Below are 16,011 nucleotides of genomic sequence, written 5' to 3' on the forward strand. Positions count from 1 at the left end.
ACCTCCCAGCACAGGAGCCCAATGTTGGAGGGGGCCACTGGAATATCACCCACTGCCAGCTCCATCTGCAGCTCTGGAGAGAAGCTTCTGGCAGAACTAAACCACCAAGCACAGAAGCTCTGCCAATTGACAGACAGCAGGAGAGCTGTCTAGAGCACGATTAGTTTGTGTCCGTCTACATTAAGAGCTGCATCTCCATCCTGTAACTCCCTGAACTCAGGCAGTTATCCATGATCTGAGGACAATCTTTCCCATAAGCCCAAATGGAGCCTCTGGCAGCCCCAGCACCCCCAAAACACAGGTCAGCCAGCCAAGGCCACACTGTGGAGCAGCCTGGGATCCAAAATATCTGCCTGCTGAGGGTGAGTTACTTGTTGTGCATGCAGAGGAGGCCTGACAAAGCACCTGAGGGGTCCCACTCTGCTTCTGCAAGCAAAGGTGTGATGGAAGCAGCAGAGAGCAGTCAAATCCCCATTTCCATGCTCTGTCCCAGCTAGCTGAAGCCTGAAGGCAGAGTCTGCCACCAACCCAGGAGCTCTAGGTTGGTTTAACACAAGCTGTGTGAGGGACACAAACACTGAGCTGACACAGGCACAGAGCAGTCAAAGCCAGCACCCCTTCAGCTGCTGTTCCAGCCCTGCTTCCCTTTCCTCCAGGGATGTCCCTCTGCATTCCCTGCTGCCACCCCAGGCTGCTCTCCCAGCCCTGCTCACCTCTTTGCAGCGCATCCTGCGGCTGGACATCTTGAAGTAGTACTCACTGAGCCCGTCGGGGCTCAGCAGGTCCTGGGAGCAGGCCTGGAGCAGCGCACGCACCGACTTCTCCGACTCAAACACCAGGTAGACGTAGCCTTGGGAAGGGAAGGGAAAGCAGCAGCTGTTAGAGCTGTGGTGGAGGAGGAGCAGATCATCCCAGTTTGCAGACATCCTCAAAATCACTCCTGGGTGCCACCTGAAGTATTTGTGTGGTAGCTTTTGCTGTTCCCAGCAATATTATTCTCTTAATATGTAAGCCAAGACTGAAGAGCCCAAACCCAAGCTCAGCACAAGGGGCAGGATGCCCAGGGCCATGTGGGCCACTGTCCATCATCCACAAACCACATGTGGACATCCCAGGTGGGCACCACCAGCCTGGCCAAAATGAGACCTGCAGGAAATAGACCCTGCTATGTATTTAGGCTGGCTCAGCTCAAATACAGTTCAGGGTTATAAAGTCCCTTCCATGGATGTCAGTGCTCTACCTCACGCTGCTCTGGTGACTGAATGAGGCCATCAGCACTACAGGGCCTCCAAACCAGCCACTTCCTACCCTGTAACTAATTCCTGCTTACACAAAATGCCAGCCCAGCTGCACATGCTGGCAGTGGGATCGGCAGCTGCTCCAAAGCCACAGCCCTACATGGACCTCCCAAAACACCCAGAGAGGGCTCCCCCAGCCCACACTTGTGTCCCACACTGCTATGGATGGGTGAGGAGGCTGGGTTTGGGGTGCCAGTGCTCTGCAGCCCAGGTGCAGACCCAAGTGAGGGAAGGAGATTACCCCAGGTGCTCTGTACCAACCAGTCACCAGCATGCAGCTGTACCATCCCAGCATCCGTGCTGTAACATAGCATGGGAAAAAAGTAACCCTACCGTGTTCGCTATTACCTTTAGGCATATTACCTTTGGGAGGACAGCGTGGGTGTTTGCCATCCTTACCAGGCCACTCCACACTCAGGGAGCCAAAAACACGGAAAGTGTTGATCAGCCCAGCTACAGAGAGAAGCAGAGAGGTCAGTGTTCCCCACAGAAAGCTCCATCCTGCACCCTCCCCATATCAGCACCCAAGGCCTCGGTGTGGGGCCTCACTTTCCAGGGCTGCTCACCTTCTGTAATGTCCCATGGGACTCCTCCCAGGAACACCTTGCAGGAGTAGACGGGGTTCTTGTAGTTTCGGGGAGGCAGCTGCCCACTCCAGGTGCAGGTTGCTTCGTTCACAGCTTGTAGAAAACACCAGTAATGCTCAGTACAGGATCATTTCCTTCCCTCTCTCCCACAGGTCTCCCCATCTTCCCCAACTACAGGCTGAGCAGAGCTGCACAGCCACAGGCAGCACTCTGTTCTCTCAGGAGCCAGAGCCAGGCTTGGGCTTGGAGCAAACTCTATGCTCAGCCAGTGTCTGCACAGATGCCACCAGCCCCCCCAGGTGTGGGGCTGTCCCCTGTCCCCCTCCCAGCTCACCTGCTGCCTGCCGATGAAGCCGGGCTTCTCTCTCAATGCTGAAGGGATCCTCTGGAGAGTCCAGAAGATCCCAGGAAGGCCACGCAGATGCTCCAGGCCATCTCTTCGATGCACTGGCCGGGGAGGAAGTGACTGCAGCCAGGGCAGCTTGGTCTTGATCCAGCTGGGATCCCACTCCCATCTTCAAGGGGTCTCTCGACACCCCACTGAGAGGCAAGAAGGGCAGAGGAGGGGAAATGCGAAGGCTTGACTGCAAGAGAGAGGCCATGTTGAATTCCAGCTCTGGTAAGAGCACGTAATGCCAGTGGTGAGGCATCACACTGGGGCCCTGCCCTTGCCCATGCAGGAGAGGGAGCTCTCAGGGATCCCCTGAGTCCCTCTGAGGCTTGGCAGAGGCAAGAAAGCAGCAATCCCAACACATCCTGGCACCCTAGGAAAGCCCTGGGCCGTTCTCCACTGAACCCATGGCCATGATCAGCAGCAGGGATCATTAAGCAGGAGGCACTTTGAGACCACCAAGCCAACAGCTACTCCTGGCTGTACAGCCTCAGGAGCAGTGTCAGCCCTGGGGAGCACCAGCCTCAGGCTCTGTGCTGTGCCTGCAGTGGGCAGGGCTTGCTGGAAGCGCTCAGGGACTCTGCAGGCACCAGCTGGATCTCATCCTCACAGCCCAGCTCCAGGGCTGCCTGACCAGGGAGCGAGCACCGTGCACCACAGCTCCTCCCAGGGCAGGAGGAGGGAAGGCTGGATTAATGGAACAGCAGGGAGGCAGGATGCTGCACAGCTCGGTGCCAGCTGCGCTGCAGATCTGTCCCCGCGCTGCCACGGCAGCCGCCCACGCCGGGCCCTGCTCAGAGCCCTGCCCTTCACAAACAAGGCCAGCACAGAGCCCTGCACCACCTGCCTGCTGCAGGCACCCAGCACATCCTGACCCTCCAGGGTGCATCACAGCACCATCAACCCCACAGCCAGTCAGGCCTGCCCTTCACACCCACCCCAACACAGGGGCCAAGGCCATGGCAACACCACAGCAGAGGCCAAGCAGTTCCTGGCTTTACCCTCCCGTGCCAAGGCCAGGCCATGCAGCAGCACCCCAGAGCTGGCTGGAGCCAGGCTGCCCTGCTGGCAACCCAGAGCTGCCACTTGCACCCACCACAGACCCTCAGAGCAGACCGGGGCAGCCAGCCAGACACTCACTTGCTCCCTGCCTTTCAAATTTAGCTGTGCTTTAGGGAATGGGAGCAGGCCAGACCCAGTTTGCTCTAGAAGAAACCGCCCTGAGATAGAGAAGTGCAGTCAAATGGGAAGAGCAATGAAAGGACAGTAGCTGCTCAGAAGTCCAGGCTGGATCAGCCACCTCCCTGCTGGGATCAGGGCACAGACACCACCCTGCCTCACACCAGCTCAAGCACTCCAGATCCCTCTGGGAGCTACTGTAACCCAGTGTGGCTGCAAGCACAGACCCAAAAAGCCAAAATATTAGCTTAGAAGAAAAAAATACGAGGATACTGCTGGCTTGTGGTGAAGGACTGCATGAGCAGCCTTTCTCCCAACCCCTGGGCTGTGCCAGTGTGTGCACAACAGGTCCTCCCAGCATCCCCTCCCGTTCCTGAGCAGGCAGGGCTCTGGCTAGCAGCTCCACTGCTCTGTGTTCCCCAAAAAACACAGCAAGACCCCAGGAGCCACACTTACAATCAAGTCTGAGAGGTGGTCAGAACCAGAGCTGAAGCCACTGGTGTCCGAGTCCGAGGGGCTGCTGGAGCGGGAGTCCAGGAGCGAGCGCGAGTTCCTCAGCGGCGGCGTGGAAAACTTCTCTGGCAGGTCTGAACCAATGGGGTCTAAAGGCAGAAAACCCAGCGGGGGCTTCCCCAGGACGTTCCCAAGAGGGCTACTCAGCATGCTGAGAACTGCAACAGAGAGGGACACAGAGTCTGTCAGGGCTGCAGCACATCACTGCTCCTTCCTCCTTGGCCCAGGAGGCCACCAGGCTCCTGTCAACCCACAAATGTCATGTCTGGGAGGTGGCACCTGTGGTGTTTGCCATCACTTGGGCCACAGTGCTGCATGGAACCCACAGCAGCTGGTGTGGCTGACAAACACAAAGGTGGGTTATGAGAGAGACAGGCCAGGAGAACCCACCTCATGTGGGAGAAGTTCAGAGATGCCACGTCCCAGATTACAGAGCTCAGAAGGGCTCTGGGACAGGGCCCTCTGCTCAGTCCAAGCCATTCCCTGCCACTTGTCCTGGAGCAAGCTGGGGCTCAGGGGGCAGCTCCCCAGAGATGGGGGCACACACACCTGGCCCAGCAGCAGGGATTTCCATGCTCAGAGGTGGGACACTGCTCCCAGCATCCCTGCCAGGAGCTGGCTGTGGGCAGGCAGGAAGGTGCCAGCCTGGGCTGCTGACAGAGAGGCTTCGCTGTCCCTGGTGTGTGCTCACAGCAAGTCTGTCTGGTCAGGCCTCTGCCCCAGAGCCTGCAGACAAGGATGTGTCAGACTGCTTCCCTCACACTGCAGGTTCTCCTCCCACTGAGGAGAATCCAGGAAAATGCCTCCCTACAAAGAGAGCTGCTTCTGAGCAGAGGAGCAGGCCATCCAAAGGTCACAAAGTCACATCCTGGTCAGTGATGTGGGGGCAGCTGCCACCCACAAGGCGAGGGAATGCAGGGCAGGGATCCCACAGGGGCACACCACCAAGCAGCCTATTCAAAAAGAGCAAGTCTCAGCAAGCTGAATGCGTACCAGAACCAAGTGAAAAGAGCAAAGCATTCAGAAATGGTTTTAATTATTCACAGGCTGCAAAACAAGGCAGCTTGCCCTGAAGCTTTCAGTTTTCAGCAAAGCAAATTTGGGATCCACTCAAGATCCTCCAAGCCCCACCAGATCTCAGCAAACTGAACCATGAGGTTTTCACCTAGATTTTCAGCAGCTCCTATGCAGATGAGGATTAACAATCCAAACCACCAGCCAGACCAGGAGAGTGACAACACCACGGTGCTTGAGCTTGCTGTGGGTCAGACACCAGGACAGCACGGTGCCAGCGCCAGGGAGAGCTACTGAGCACAGCTGAGGCAACACGCTGGGATGTCCCTATCCCAAACTGCATTATCCAGTGGCACACCACACCAGGACAGCATGGTGCCAGCGCCAGGGAGAGCTGCTGAGCACAGCTGAGGAGGCAACATGCTGGGATGTCCCTATGCCAAGCTGCATTATCCAGTCACACATCCAGTGTGAAGCTGGCACCTCCAGCCCCACACCTGGGGAAAAACCTCACACCCCAACAGCACACAGGTACAGCTCCTTGAAGTATCTCCCTCAACTCAAGGCAGAGACCTCAGCAACAGTCACTACATCTTCCCACATTTGCAGAGCCTTATCCCTGCAAGATTCCCCTATTCTGGCTACATCACAGGACTAGGAACTCACCTCTGACCACACTGAGAAAGGGACCTCCTGCCCCTGGCTCTCCTGGACAGGCAGCACCTGTGTTCACACCCAGCCCTGCAGCCACAGGAAAATAGCAGCCAGCCTGGCAGTCCTTACCTGGGCAGCAGCAGCCCTGGGACCGAGGGAATGTGACACAGCTGGGGAGGAGCTGCTCCCTCCTAGTCACAGCTCCGAGCAGGGCACAGCATCTCCCAGCCCCGGCAAGCCGCACTTGCTGCTCTGCTGACTTCTCTGAAGCCACGTGATGTGTTTAAAAATACAGCCGGCGTATTGTTCTGGGGAGACAGCTGAATCTGTCCGACAGGCTCCAAAATCTGATTAGTCACTAAACAGCACAAGAGGCAAAGCAAAGCAGCTGATCCCACAGCCCAAGCCTTGCTGCCAACAAACGCTCCCGCGCTGACACCCTCCTCTCCTTGCCCGGCCAGCGAGGGCCGTGGGCTTGGAACGCTGCAGCCCTGTGCTGACCCCAGCTGCACAGCATTCCTGAGACCTGCAGCAGCTCACGCCAAGCAGGCTGCTGCCAGATAATGCTGCTCTGCCCTGGATCTCCCGGTTAGCAGAGATGTGGAATCAGAACTCTGTTTAGGATGCAACAGCAAGGGTTTCGGGCTCATCAAGAGCTCCCAGTGGTATTACAGGGTCCAGCTGCTCTGCCCTATTTATGACGTCCTTGTCTCCCATGATTTCTCAGCTCTCACAGCAGCTACCAAACCAGTAAGGCCAGCACAAGCACACTGAAGTGGCAGGATTACTGGCCTTGAAAAGGATCTACTGTCTGGGCATTTACCACCACACAAAACCCTGCCAGCTTCAGCTGCCCCAATCCTAACCTCACGTCCTGGAAGTGCTGACATCCTGCTGTTAACACGGATGGATTCCATCCAGTCCAGCAGCTCTGACAGCTCTGCACTGGCAGCACTTGATTATACACTCTGCAGGACAAACTGAGCTCATGGGAGACCCCACATCACCCCAGTGGGCCTGACTCAGCTTCACCTGGAACCAACAGCCCCTCACAGGGACACTAGGAGGAAAAGCCATGAGTCAAACTCAGCATTTTTACAGTGACCAGGCTGTGGGCTCTGATGCCAAGCTGTGCAGGCAGCCTAGGAAACACCTGCATGAGACACCCAGATCTTATTCCTCAGCACTATCCCAAAGGCATCCTGATCTAACCCCCTGCTCCAACCCACCAAACCCTTCCTGAGGAAAGGGGCACAAGAGCCCAACACAGGCTGCCCATCTAAAAAAAGCTTTCAAGGCACTGGGGCCACACTTCTCCCAGGGGAGTTGGCCTTGTTCCCCCATCCAAGCAGACAGCTCATGCAAGGGAAAAATCATTCCCAACACACATGCAAGATGCATCAGCAATTCCTGGAGTTAAGAGCATCCCTGAAAGTCCCAAAGTGACAAAGCAAGTACCATGGAACTACTCAGGGTAAGAAGAGAACATGAGTGCAAAGAAGGATTTTTCACACCTAGAGGGGAAACTTTAACTTGGGGGGGTCAACATCCCCATTCACCACTCACACACCAAGAGCTTCTGGAACTTCTCCTGCCTCTGCTCAATGCAGCAAGGGAGGCACATGGCAATGCTCCTCTGCAGGGGACAGCAGAAAAGCAGCTTTTAATAGAATCTGGGCACTGCCTTTTGACTGGCTGCTGCAGCTCCAGTGCCTGACACAGAGGCAGCTCTGCTCCATCTCTGGGTGTGCCAGCCCAGCACGGGCACCTCTGGGCTCTGTGGAGCAGCCCTGACACCACAGGACACTGCCAGGTCCTGGCCACACAGGCCACTCCCTGGAGAAGGAGCATTTTTCAAACTGCTCCTCTCTTCCTCAGCTGGGCTTTCCCTGGTAACTGCTGTTTGGGGTTATTCCATTATTCCTGCATCAACCCAGGGCCCTAAAGAAGCCCAGGGGAGCACACTCAAGACTCTCAGACCCATCACACCTGAGCCAAGATACCTGACAGAAACAATCAATGAGCCCACAGTGCTGGTTTCAACTCCTGAGGTCATCTCTACCTGCAGAGCCCAGGTTATCCTTTAAATCCCACTACCAAGCACTGAACTACCCCACTGAATGTGAGCTTACACTAACAAGCAGATCCAGCACAAGCTGCAATGCAGAGCACACTTTGGCAAAGTGTCCCAACAGCAAGATGCCCAATCCAAGCACTAAGAACAGCTTTCATATTCCATCCACTAGTTAAAATATGCAATTTAAGCACCTGCCCAGGACCTTGGAGCACACAGTTCTTCTCTGTACACTGTAATTTGCAGCCATTTGATATGTAGACCTTCCTAGCAGCTTTGCCCATGCCCATTCTGTAAGACAGGAATATAAAATGAGCCCCAAGGATTGCTGGTGGTGGCAGCTCAGGGGAAGAAGGGCTCTGGGAGAATAACCACTATGCTGATGACAAATGACAGTTTATTGCCATGGATAACACCTTAAGGCCAACAGGATCATTTAGGTTGAAAAAGACCTCCAATATAGAGCTCAACCTTTGACCAATCACCACTTTGCCAGCTAGACCAGAGCACCAAGTGCCACATCCTGACATTTCACATGGAGCATCCCCCGAGTTCATGCCTGATGGACAGAGCTGGCCAGAACCTCAGCCACCCCCACAGTGCCCTTTGAACAAAATGCCTCAGCTCAGCTCTGTGGGAGACCACCCAGCCACCACCATACAACATCAGTGCTGATGCTCTTCACTCCCTGGTCCATCAAGTTTAATCAAATTATCCAGAAACTGAGTCTTGCCCAGAGCAAAAAATCTCTCTTATCCTGCAGCTACCCAGGTCCTTCCACTCAAGCTCTTTCTCCACACTCAGAACATCAGTGGGAGCTCCCTCATGGCTGAGAGCAACACTTGCCACAGGGCCCTGCAGACACATGGAGAGTGGGCCAAGGACCTCCTGCTGCAGGAGCAGCGTGCCAGGCCCAGTCCTTGAGCTGCCAGCTGTGTCTGGCACCCAGACTGTGCACAGGCAGCTGGACACAGCCCCAGGGCCAGAGGAGCACACACACTCTCAGAAGTAATGCTCTGGAGAGGCGTTCCAGCCTTTATAAACTTTCTGCAGGGCTGAGAAATCCTACTTTGAAAAGTCCAGGACTTGTCTGAGCTAGGTCACCTCTGCAGGCTGGCACCTCCAGCAAGAGGGACACTGCCATCTCCACAAGTTTATCTGCTCAGAGATTACTCAGCACAACAAGGATGGCAAGGCTGTTAACACCTCCCCCTGCATCCACCAACTACTACACAGGCTGGAAGTCCACCCTTCTGCCTGGATCTCCCCACAGAACAGGAATGCTCTCCACCAGGGGAACAGCCAGGCTTCAGTGACACCTGCCATGCCCAGAGGCTGCAGCACCATACACACATTTGGGGCAGGGCAGCAGAGGAGAGCAGCAGTGTGACTGAGGCCCTGGAGACTGAATACAGTGCACTTTCTTTTGTCATGCATCAAATAAGCCTGTAAAGTTTAAAAAAAAAAAAAAAAAAAAAAAAAAGCTAATGTCCTAAACAATAGCCTGCTGCAATTCCAGAAAAACAGCTCGTCTGCAGTTTTTACCACCCAACCAAGCTCTGCCCTGGTGGGGTGGGAGCAAGCTGAATGTTTTAGTCAGCCAAAAAGCAGCACCTCCTACAGACACTGAGAAACTCCGTGGCAAGAGCAACATTTGCATGTCTGAAAAGCAAATGGGCACCTCAAGCAGCTCCTAGAGCTGTGGTTCAGCAGTGACACAGCCAGACAAGCCGCCAGGGTGAGCAGCTTACCCTCACCAAACAGCTCAAAGCTCATGGCAGGGAAGGGGTGATCAACACTCCAGTCTAATCCTGAATTTCAGCACTTCTCACCTGCAGCTGTGGGACCTGGAGCTGCCTGCAAGGAGCCTGCACAGGAACATTGACTGAAACGTGGCCAGCAGCAGCTGCAGGGGCAGATGTGGAGCTGGAGCACACAGGACAGGGACAGGCTTTGCTTGGCACAGGGAAGGCAGACACTGGATTCTCCCTGTTTACCAAATTCTCACAAAAAAGCCAAGGAAAAGCTGCAGCAAGAGCAGTGGCACAAAAGTTTCTTCCTCTTCAGTGGAGCAGCTGTGGGATAAGGCCCAGAGGTAGAGGGAACAGTGTCCTTAGAGCCTGAGCAGCACACTGGATACATCCAGAGGATCTGCCCAGCTCAAATCCTCCAACTTTCATTACATTCCCATTACTCCACTGAAGAAACAGTCTAATAACAGTGCTGATATTAGAGGAGCCATGCAAAGTCCAAGCACACTGTCCTCTCCAAGCTGTATCACCACAGAAGCCCCAACAATCTTGAGCTCTGGAGAAAAGCAGCTCCCAGAACTGCAGATGTAATCAAAGCAGCAGCAAACACCAACTAAGTAGGACCTACAGCACAGCCCATTTTTTTTCCTGAACTACAAAAGAGGAACCTCTGCCCTCACAGATTCTTCATTTGGGGCAAAGAAAAGCTGAAGATATTCTGGCAGCTATTTCTGGTCTGCTAAGAAGGGGGCAGGGGAATAAAAAAGGCAGCATGATCCCACAGCTGAACCACAGAATTAGAGTCAGGACACCTGAGGTCTATTCTTGGTTCTGACACCAACATGGTAAAGTCACTTGCCCTGAAAAATGGAAACAGCAGTGTAACTGGGAACAAGAAGAAGATTATTGCATTAACATCTGAGAGCACTGGCTCTGAGAGCAGGGCCTGGCTGACAACAAGGCTCACAGCTTCCTGAGGCAGGGAATTTACTCCTGTGTGTTTCTAGGAAGAGAAAACAGCTGCCCAAGGTAAATATAAAAAAATCAGAAAAGACAGCTAAAATGCAATTCAGGATTACAAGTGCCCAGGTAATTGCATTCACTAAGCAGGCTGCCACAACCACAGTTGTCTTTAAAAAGATCAGAACGCTGAAATACAGCAGTTTTTAACATGTATCACTCCCAGAGAGATTTAAAAGCCAACATATTCAGGTCAAATTCTGCACAACAAGCTTCAGCTTTGCAAGCCTCAAGAACAAACACTTCTATATTTAAGTACCAAACTCTTCTCAATTATCTGCTGCAACATCTAGGGTGCAAACTGTGCTGTGTGTGTTACCTGACGTGATAACAAGGGTGACTGACTCATCCTCAGCTGCATCACAGTTTGGGGGTGCCAAGGCCAGGATGCACCTTTGGAAGGGGGGACTCTCTGGAAGGGGACAGGGTGTTGGCCAGACCCCTCTGCAGGCTGCAGTGAGGGAAAAACAACTGAAAAAAAGACAGACTTTAGTCCCAAACTCAATTTTCCTTGGGAAATGGCACACAAGCCTCAGCTGGCATAAAGCCACTGCCAGACTGGCATTCCCAAGCCCCACCAGGGATGCAGGCTCCCAGTTCCCTTCCAGAGCTCTGCACCCCTTAGCATCACAGCTTGGGAGTCTGCCTCACCTTCCCCTCCACACTCTGGGGGAGCAAGCCAGGCAGAAGGACAAGGAGGGACGTCCCCATGGCCATCTCACACGTGTGGCACCAGCTGCTGTGCCCGAGAGCAGCCTCTGCGCTGGCAGCAGCACACACAGCACCTGTGATTCAGCTCTTTTGCCACCACCTAAGGGACCAGGCACAGGGCAGTGAGCTGCAGATGGGGACAGAAGGTGCAGCCCTGGCTGGAGGTGCCTTGCTCAGCACCCCAGCCCTACAGCAGCACCACTGAGCCTCTGTGCAGTGACAGCTCAAGGACTGCAGCACCCTTTGGAAGGGGATCATTCCCGAGCCAGCTCAGGGGAGGTACCCACTACAAGACTGTTTTTGTGGGAACAAGAGGCAGAATTCATTTCTGGAGCCCCCTTGGGCTACATTATTTCTGCCCCCCTCCAGCAGCTTTCCTACCCTGCTCTGAGCAAGAGCTGGACTGGATAACCTCACCTTCCACATGGAGCTTCCCTCAAATCCCCAGCCTGCCAAGAGCACTGCAGAGGGCCCACAGCCTCTGCTACAGGCACATTGGGAGAGCAGGCCCAAAAACTTTCCCTACCCAGCTCCATGTGGAAACACTCATGTCAGCACGTGCTGTAGAGTTTGCAGTAAAGGCACTGAGTCAAAAACACATTCAAGACCTCTTCCAGAAAGCTCCCATGCTCCTGATGGAGCTGCAGCACAGCCTTCGGAGTCAGCTCTGCCCAGCAAGGAACCCTCACATCCACTGCTTGGACATGCAGCAGTGCAAGGGCTGGAGGAAAACCTCATCTCTCATTTGACTGATGCAATTTTGGGGATGAATACTCCAGGCCAGGGCTTGCACACACTAAACCACTCTCCCTGCTGCTACCTCCATATCAATCACAGCAAAGACTAAGCCATGAATTGCCTGGGGCAGTTCAGACCCACCAAACAGCAGCTCCAGTGCTCTCCCTGGAAGGGAATGTGCCTTTTAAGGCTCAAATCCAGAGTGAGCCAAGAGAAACGTTCTCCAAATCACCACTGAACAGTGCCACAGGGCTGCTCCAGAGGCCACAATCAAACAGCCCTCCCTGGCAGAAGCCAAGGGGAGGGTTTGGGTGGTACCTGCCTGCTCCCACAGGCTGCCTCCAGCATAGGACTGGAGCTGCCCTGACCCACTTCAGGCCTGGCTGGATACAAGCAGAGATGCTGGTTGGGTTCCTGTTCCAGTTACTCCCTCTATTTGCATCTTCTGTTTTACAGCATCAGCGCAGATAAAAATAAATCTGTTTTAGGAGAAGCTGCTCAAATGGAAGCATCAAGAGTTGGACTGAGAGCAACTTCCTTTAGAAACCAATTGCAAGCTGAGGTTTGATACTTCTTTTACTTATTTGATACATATTTTATTCTGTTAAGGATCAAATACTGCTGCCACATGAGCAGTGTGCAGCTTTTAAGTGCTTCCCACTCCTCAGCACGGGTGGCTGGAGCCAAGCACTGAGGAATGAGACCACTGAGCATGAGCAGCTCTCATGGAAACACATTCAAGGAACAAGTGCCCATTAAGTACCCACATCGAGTAAATCCTTAGAAGAGTGCTACAAGCACTAGGATGGCATGGGACAAGCTCTTAGTAAAGCTGTCTCAGGTACTCCTGGAATACCAGCACCAAGCAGGAGACCCAGAGAGCCAAACCAGCTCCCAGCTTTGTGCCTTTACATCCGTACATTATCATCATCCACAACCTTCACACAGAAAGCAACACCACATCTCTGCTTCCATCTCTGCACTCTGAACACCAGCAAGCTGCTCCCAAAGAACCAGGTTGCTGGAAAGTCTGTCCTCCTTTCAAGGGAACAAAGCATGCCAAGAACATGTAATTCAGGACCACCACCAAAACTCTGGATACCTGTTTTCCTGAACCAGGCACAGGTCCAGGGTCAGCAGGAGTTGCCCTTCCCTGCTCATCCCAGCAGGACAAAGGAACATTTCACTGAGTTTCCTAGGCATACATGGAAGTAAGGATCACCCAGGTGAAGTGCTCTCCCCTCCTCACCCCAAGCACCCCTTTCATTACAGAGCAGGAAAAATCCTCCTTGGGCACTCTGATGCCCACCTAGTGTTGCCCACACACTGAGCTCTCCATCAGGATGCACCTCTGCAATCTTCCTCCAGCACAAGGAGAAGGATTTACACACAGCCAAACCAGAATACACAGGAGCTGAGGACACACCTTGTCCAAAAGACAGCAGGAAAAACAGCAGAGAGAGACCTGGGCATGCACAAAGGAGAGATCTATGGAGCTTGGCACGGGTTAGCCAAGCAGCAAATTAAACAGATGGAGAACTGGAGACCCAAACCCTCTGCCCCAAGCTCTGCATCCGACCACTCAAACCAGCAGCTTGAGGAAAGCCAGTGATTGCCATGCTGTATTTATAAACAGCCACCCCAGGCTGAGCAGCAACTCTCCCCTGGGGGGCTCAGGTGCCCTGCACCACACACAGCATTTGAGGACACTCTGAAAACAGCCTGACCTCGGGCAGCAGCTTATGAATCCCTCCTGCTGTTATCAAGAAGAAAGGCAAGGAGTCCATGACAACAACTGTTCTTCCTGTGCAACAGGTCTTTTCTTTCATCTTTCAGATGGGGCTTTGCCTTGAAGACTTCAGAGAGATTTGTGCTCTGAGGCCTCGCTATCTGCCAGGCAACACACAACAGACTGCCCGCAGCTCCAGCCTGGCAGAGTTTAAGCAGCTACAGATAAGCAAGCTTATTGCAAAAATGAGTTGCTGTGCTCTGGGAAGCAGAAGAGCCAAGGGCTGGAAAGACTCAGCAGCATTTTCCTACCATGGGCCATTTCCCCAGAAGCAGAGCGACAGGAGCTGCAAGCGGGCAGGCTGGAGAATGAGACAGCAGCAGCCACCCCGCAGAGGGCACAGATGAGGCTGGAGCTGCAGCCTCAAGAGCAAATCCAAGGAAAAGCTCAGAGCTGTTGCTGCACCAGCAGCTTTAGGGCCACACAACAAGCAGAGAGGCAGATGCAGCAAGATGCTCCATCGGATGCCAGCAGGAAGACCTTACCTCGAGAGCCCAACATCCTCTCCCAGAGGATCTGATCCTGCTAAAAACACTCCCAGGTTAGCACTGCAGACTTAGTGTTAACAGACTGGTTTTAGGATGATTTCCCTGTGGGCAAGTCTGCTGTCCCACATAGGGACAGCTCCCAATGTAGGGCAGGACAGACCAGCCAGACCGAGCAGCTGGCACGCAGGCTGAAAGCCAGGCAGGGAGACCCAAAATCTGCACACAGATCTGCTGCTCTCCAGGCAAAAACTGGATCAAGACCCCGTTTGCCTGCACCTCTTGAGAAACAGGGCAGTGAAGGTAAAGGATACCATCAAGGGCAGTCCCACCTCGCTGCCTCTTAACCCCTCAGAGATCTCAGCACACCTGCCTGCCTTCTCAGAGACTAAAGACAGGGAAACACGGCCTCAAGAAACACAGAACAGCAGGACTGCAAGTGTTAAAGGCCAGCCTCCCACACAAGTCCCTCCCCAGGTCACAGAGCAGGTTGCTGGGACTTGCTGAAGTATTTCCAGCCTGACAGATCCAGCGGCAGCAGAGGGTTTGAGACAACTTTGCCGGCTGTGAGACAGCAGTTCCATGCTACAGCCAGGAAGTGCCAGCAGCTCGAGCCTGCAGCAGCCACTGCCTCCAGAGAGGCTCTCCAGGCACCAGCAGTGCCTCTGGCACGCTCCCCAGAGCTCAGCACACGCCCTCTGTGCCTTACAGGCCTGGTGCAGAAGGAAAGCTTCTCACAAATAACCCTGCCTGGGCACAGGGGGCTCAGCAGCCCTTTGGGAACAGGGGGTGTAGGCAGGACTGGGGCATAAAAAACCAGCCCCGCTGCTCTCCAGCCTCCAGTCAGCTGGCATGTGCTCCTACTGCACCAAGCTGTGTGGTGACAACGCCCTGGGAGCACAAGGTGACACCAGCAGGCTTTGCAGCCAAAGGTCCTTCCCAAGCTGAGGAAGCTCCGAGCTGGCAGGGACCAGACAGAGGAGAAGAGGTCCCAGCTCATCAGTACTCAAGCACAGCACTGCAGGGGACCACATCAGCAATATTTTTAGCCTGATTGTTCGCTATTTTGTTGCATTTCCACCCTTCCAGCCACCTCTCCGTGGGTCCGCACAGCTGAGTCACTGCTGGAACCTTCCAAGCGCTCGGGTGCCAGCAGCACAACAGTTTGCTTGGCAGTGCCAGCCCTCCCCCATGGCCAGCACTGCCGCAGCCTCACCGGCCTGCAGGACACCCCATGGAGGCCTCGGCAGCACCCAGGCACAGCAACATCCTCTCCGTATCCTCCCTCTTTCCATCTCTGCGTGCACAGTGGCCACCTGGAAGCACCAGCTCCCGACACCTCCTCAGACCCACAGAGCTGTCAGACTTGGGACACTTTTCTGCCACCCAGAGTGTGCCACAACCTTCCAGCAAACACTTCTGAGCTACAGGCCCTCTGCTCCCAAGGAGCTCCACTGCCACTCCTCCAGGGCCCTGAGGAAGGGCTAAGGCCCCGCAGAGACGGGAGGGGTGGGTGGCTGAAGCAATACAAAGCTGTGCACAGGACCAGCTTTCCACCTCCCCAGGCAGCTCCTACCATCCCCACAGCTCTCAGAGCAGGAGAGTAACAGCAGCCCAGAGCGTGAAGCGCTCCTGGCCCAGCTGCTGCTCACCTGCAAAGGGCGTGTGGGAGTGAGAAGGAGAACATTGTCTCAGGGTCACAACACCGCCAGCCACGGGGCACTGGGCCCTCTGCACAGCCACTGAAGGCCAGAGCTGCTCTGTACAAGCAGTACAGCTGCACTTGGGCAGGCCTCACACCCCACCA

At 54.5% G+C, this 16,011-nt stretch overlaps 1 protein-coding gene across 6 annotated transcripts in view; it reads right to left on the reverse strand.

Moving 5' to 3' along the window:
• CPEB1 (cytoplasmic polyadenylation element binding protein 1) overlaps positions 1-16,011 on the reverse strand; it is a 33,647-nt gene that overhangs the window by 4,318 nt on the left and 13,318 nt on the right. For 3 of the 6 annotated variants that reach the window (XM_063169331.1, XM_063169336.1, XM_063169334.1), the window contains 5 exons: positions 3,912-4,126; positions 2,220-2,469; positions 1,865-1,978; positions 1,647-1,751; positions 714-850 (listed from right to left, as the gene is read on the reverse strand). In XM_063169331.1, the coding sequence (XP_063025401.1) occupies positions 714-850; positions 1,647-1,751; positions 1,865-1,978; positions 2,220-2,469; positions 3,912-4,126 (821 nt within the window). Of the gene's footprint in view, positions 1-713; positions 851-1,646; positions 1,752-1,864; positions 1,979-2,219; positions 2,470-3,911; positions 4,127-5,765; positions 5,905-16,011 lie in introns of those variants that run through there. The other 3 variants (XM_063169337.1, XM_063169333.1, XM_063169332.1) reach the window with 3 other exon arrangements.

The sequence above is a fragment of the Melospiza melodia genome, chromosome 15, assembly GCF_035770615.1.
Source record: "Melospiza melodia melodia isolate bMelMel2 chromosome 15, bMelMel2.pri, whole genome shotgun sequence".
In the NCBI taxonomy this organism is placed as follows: Eukaryota; Metazoa; Chordata; class Aves; order Passeriformes; family Passerellidae; genus Melospiza; species Melospiza melodia.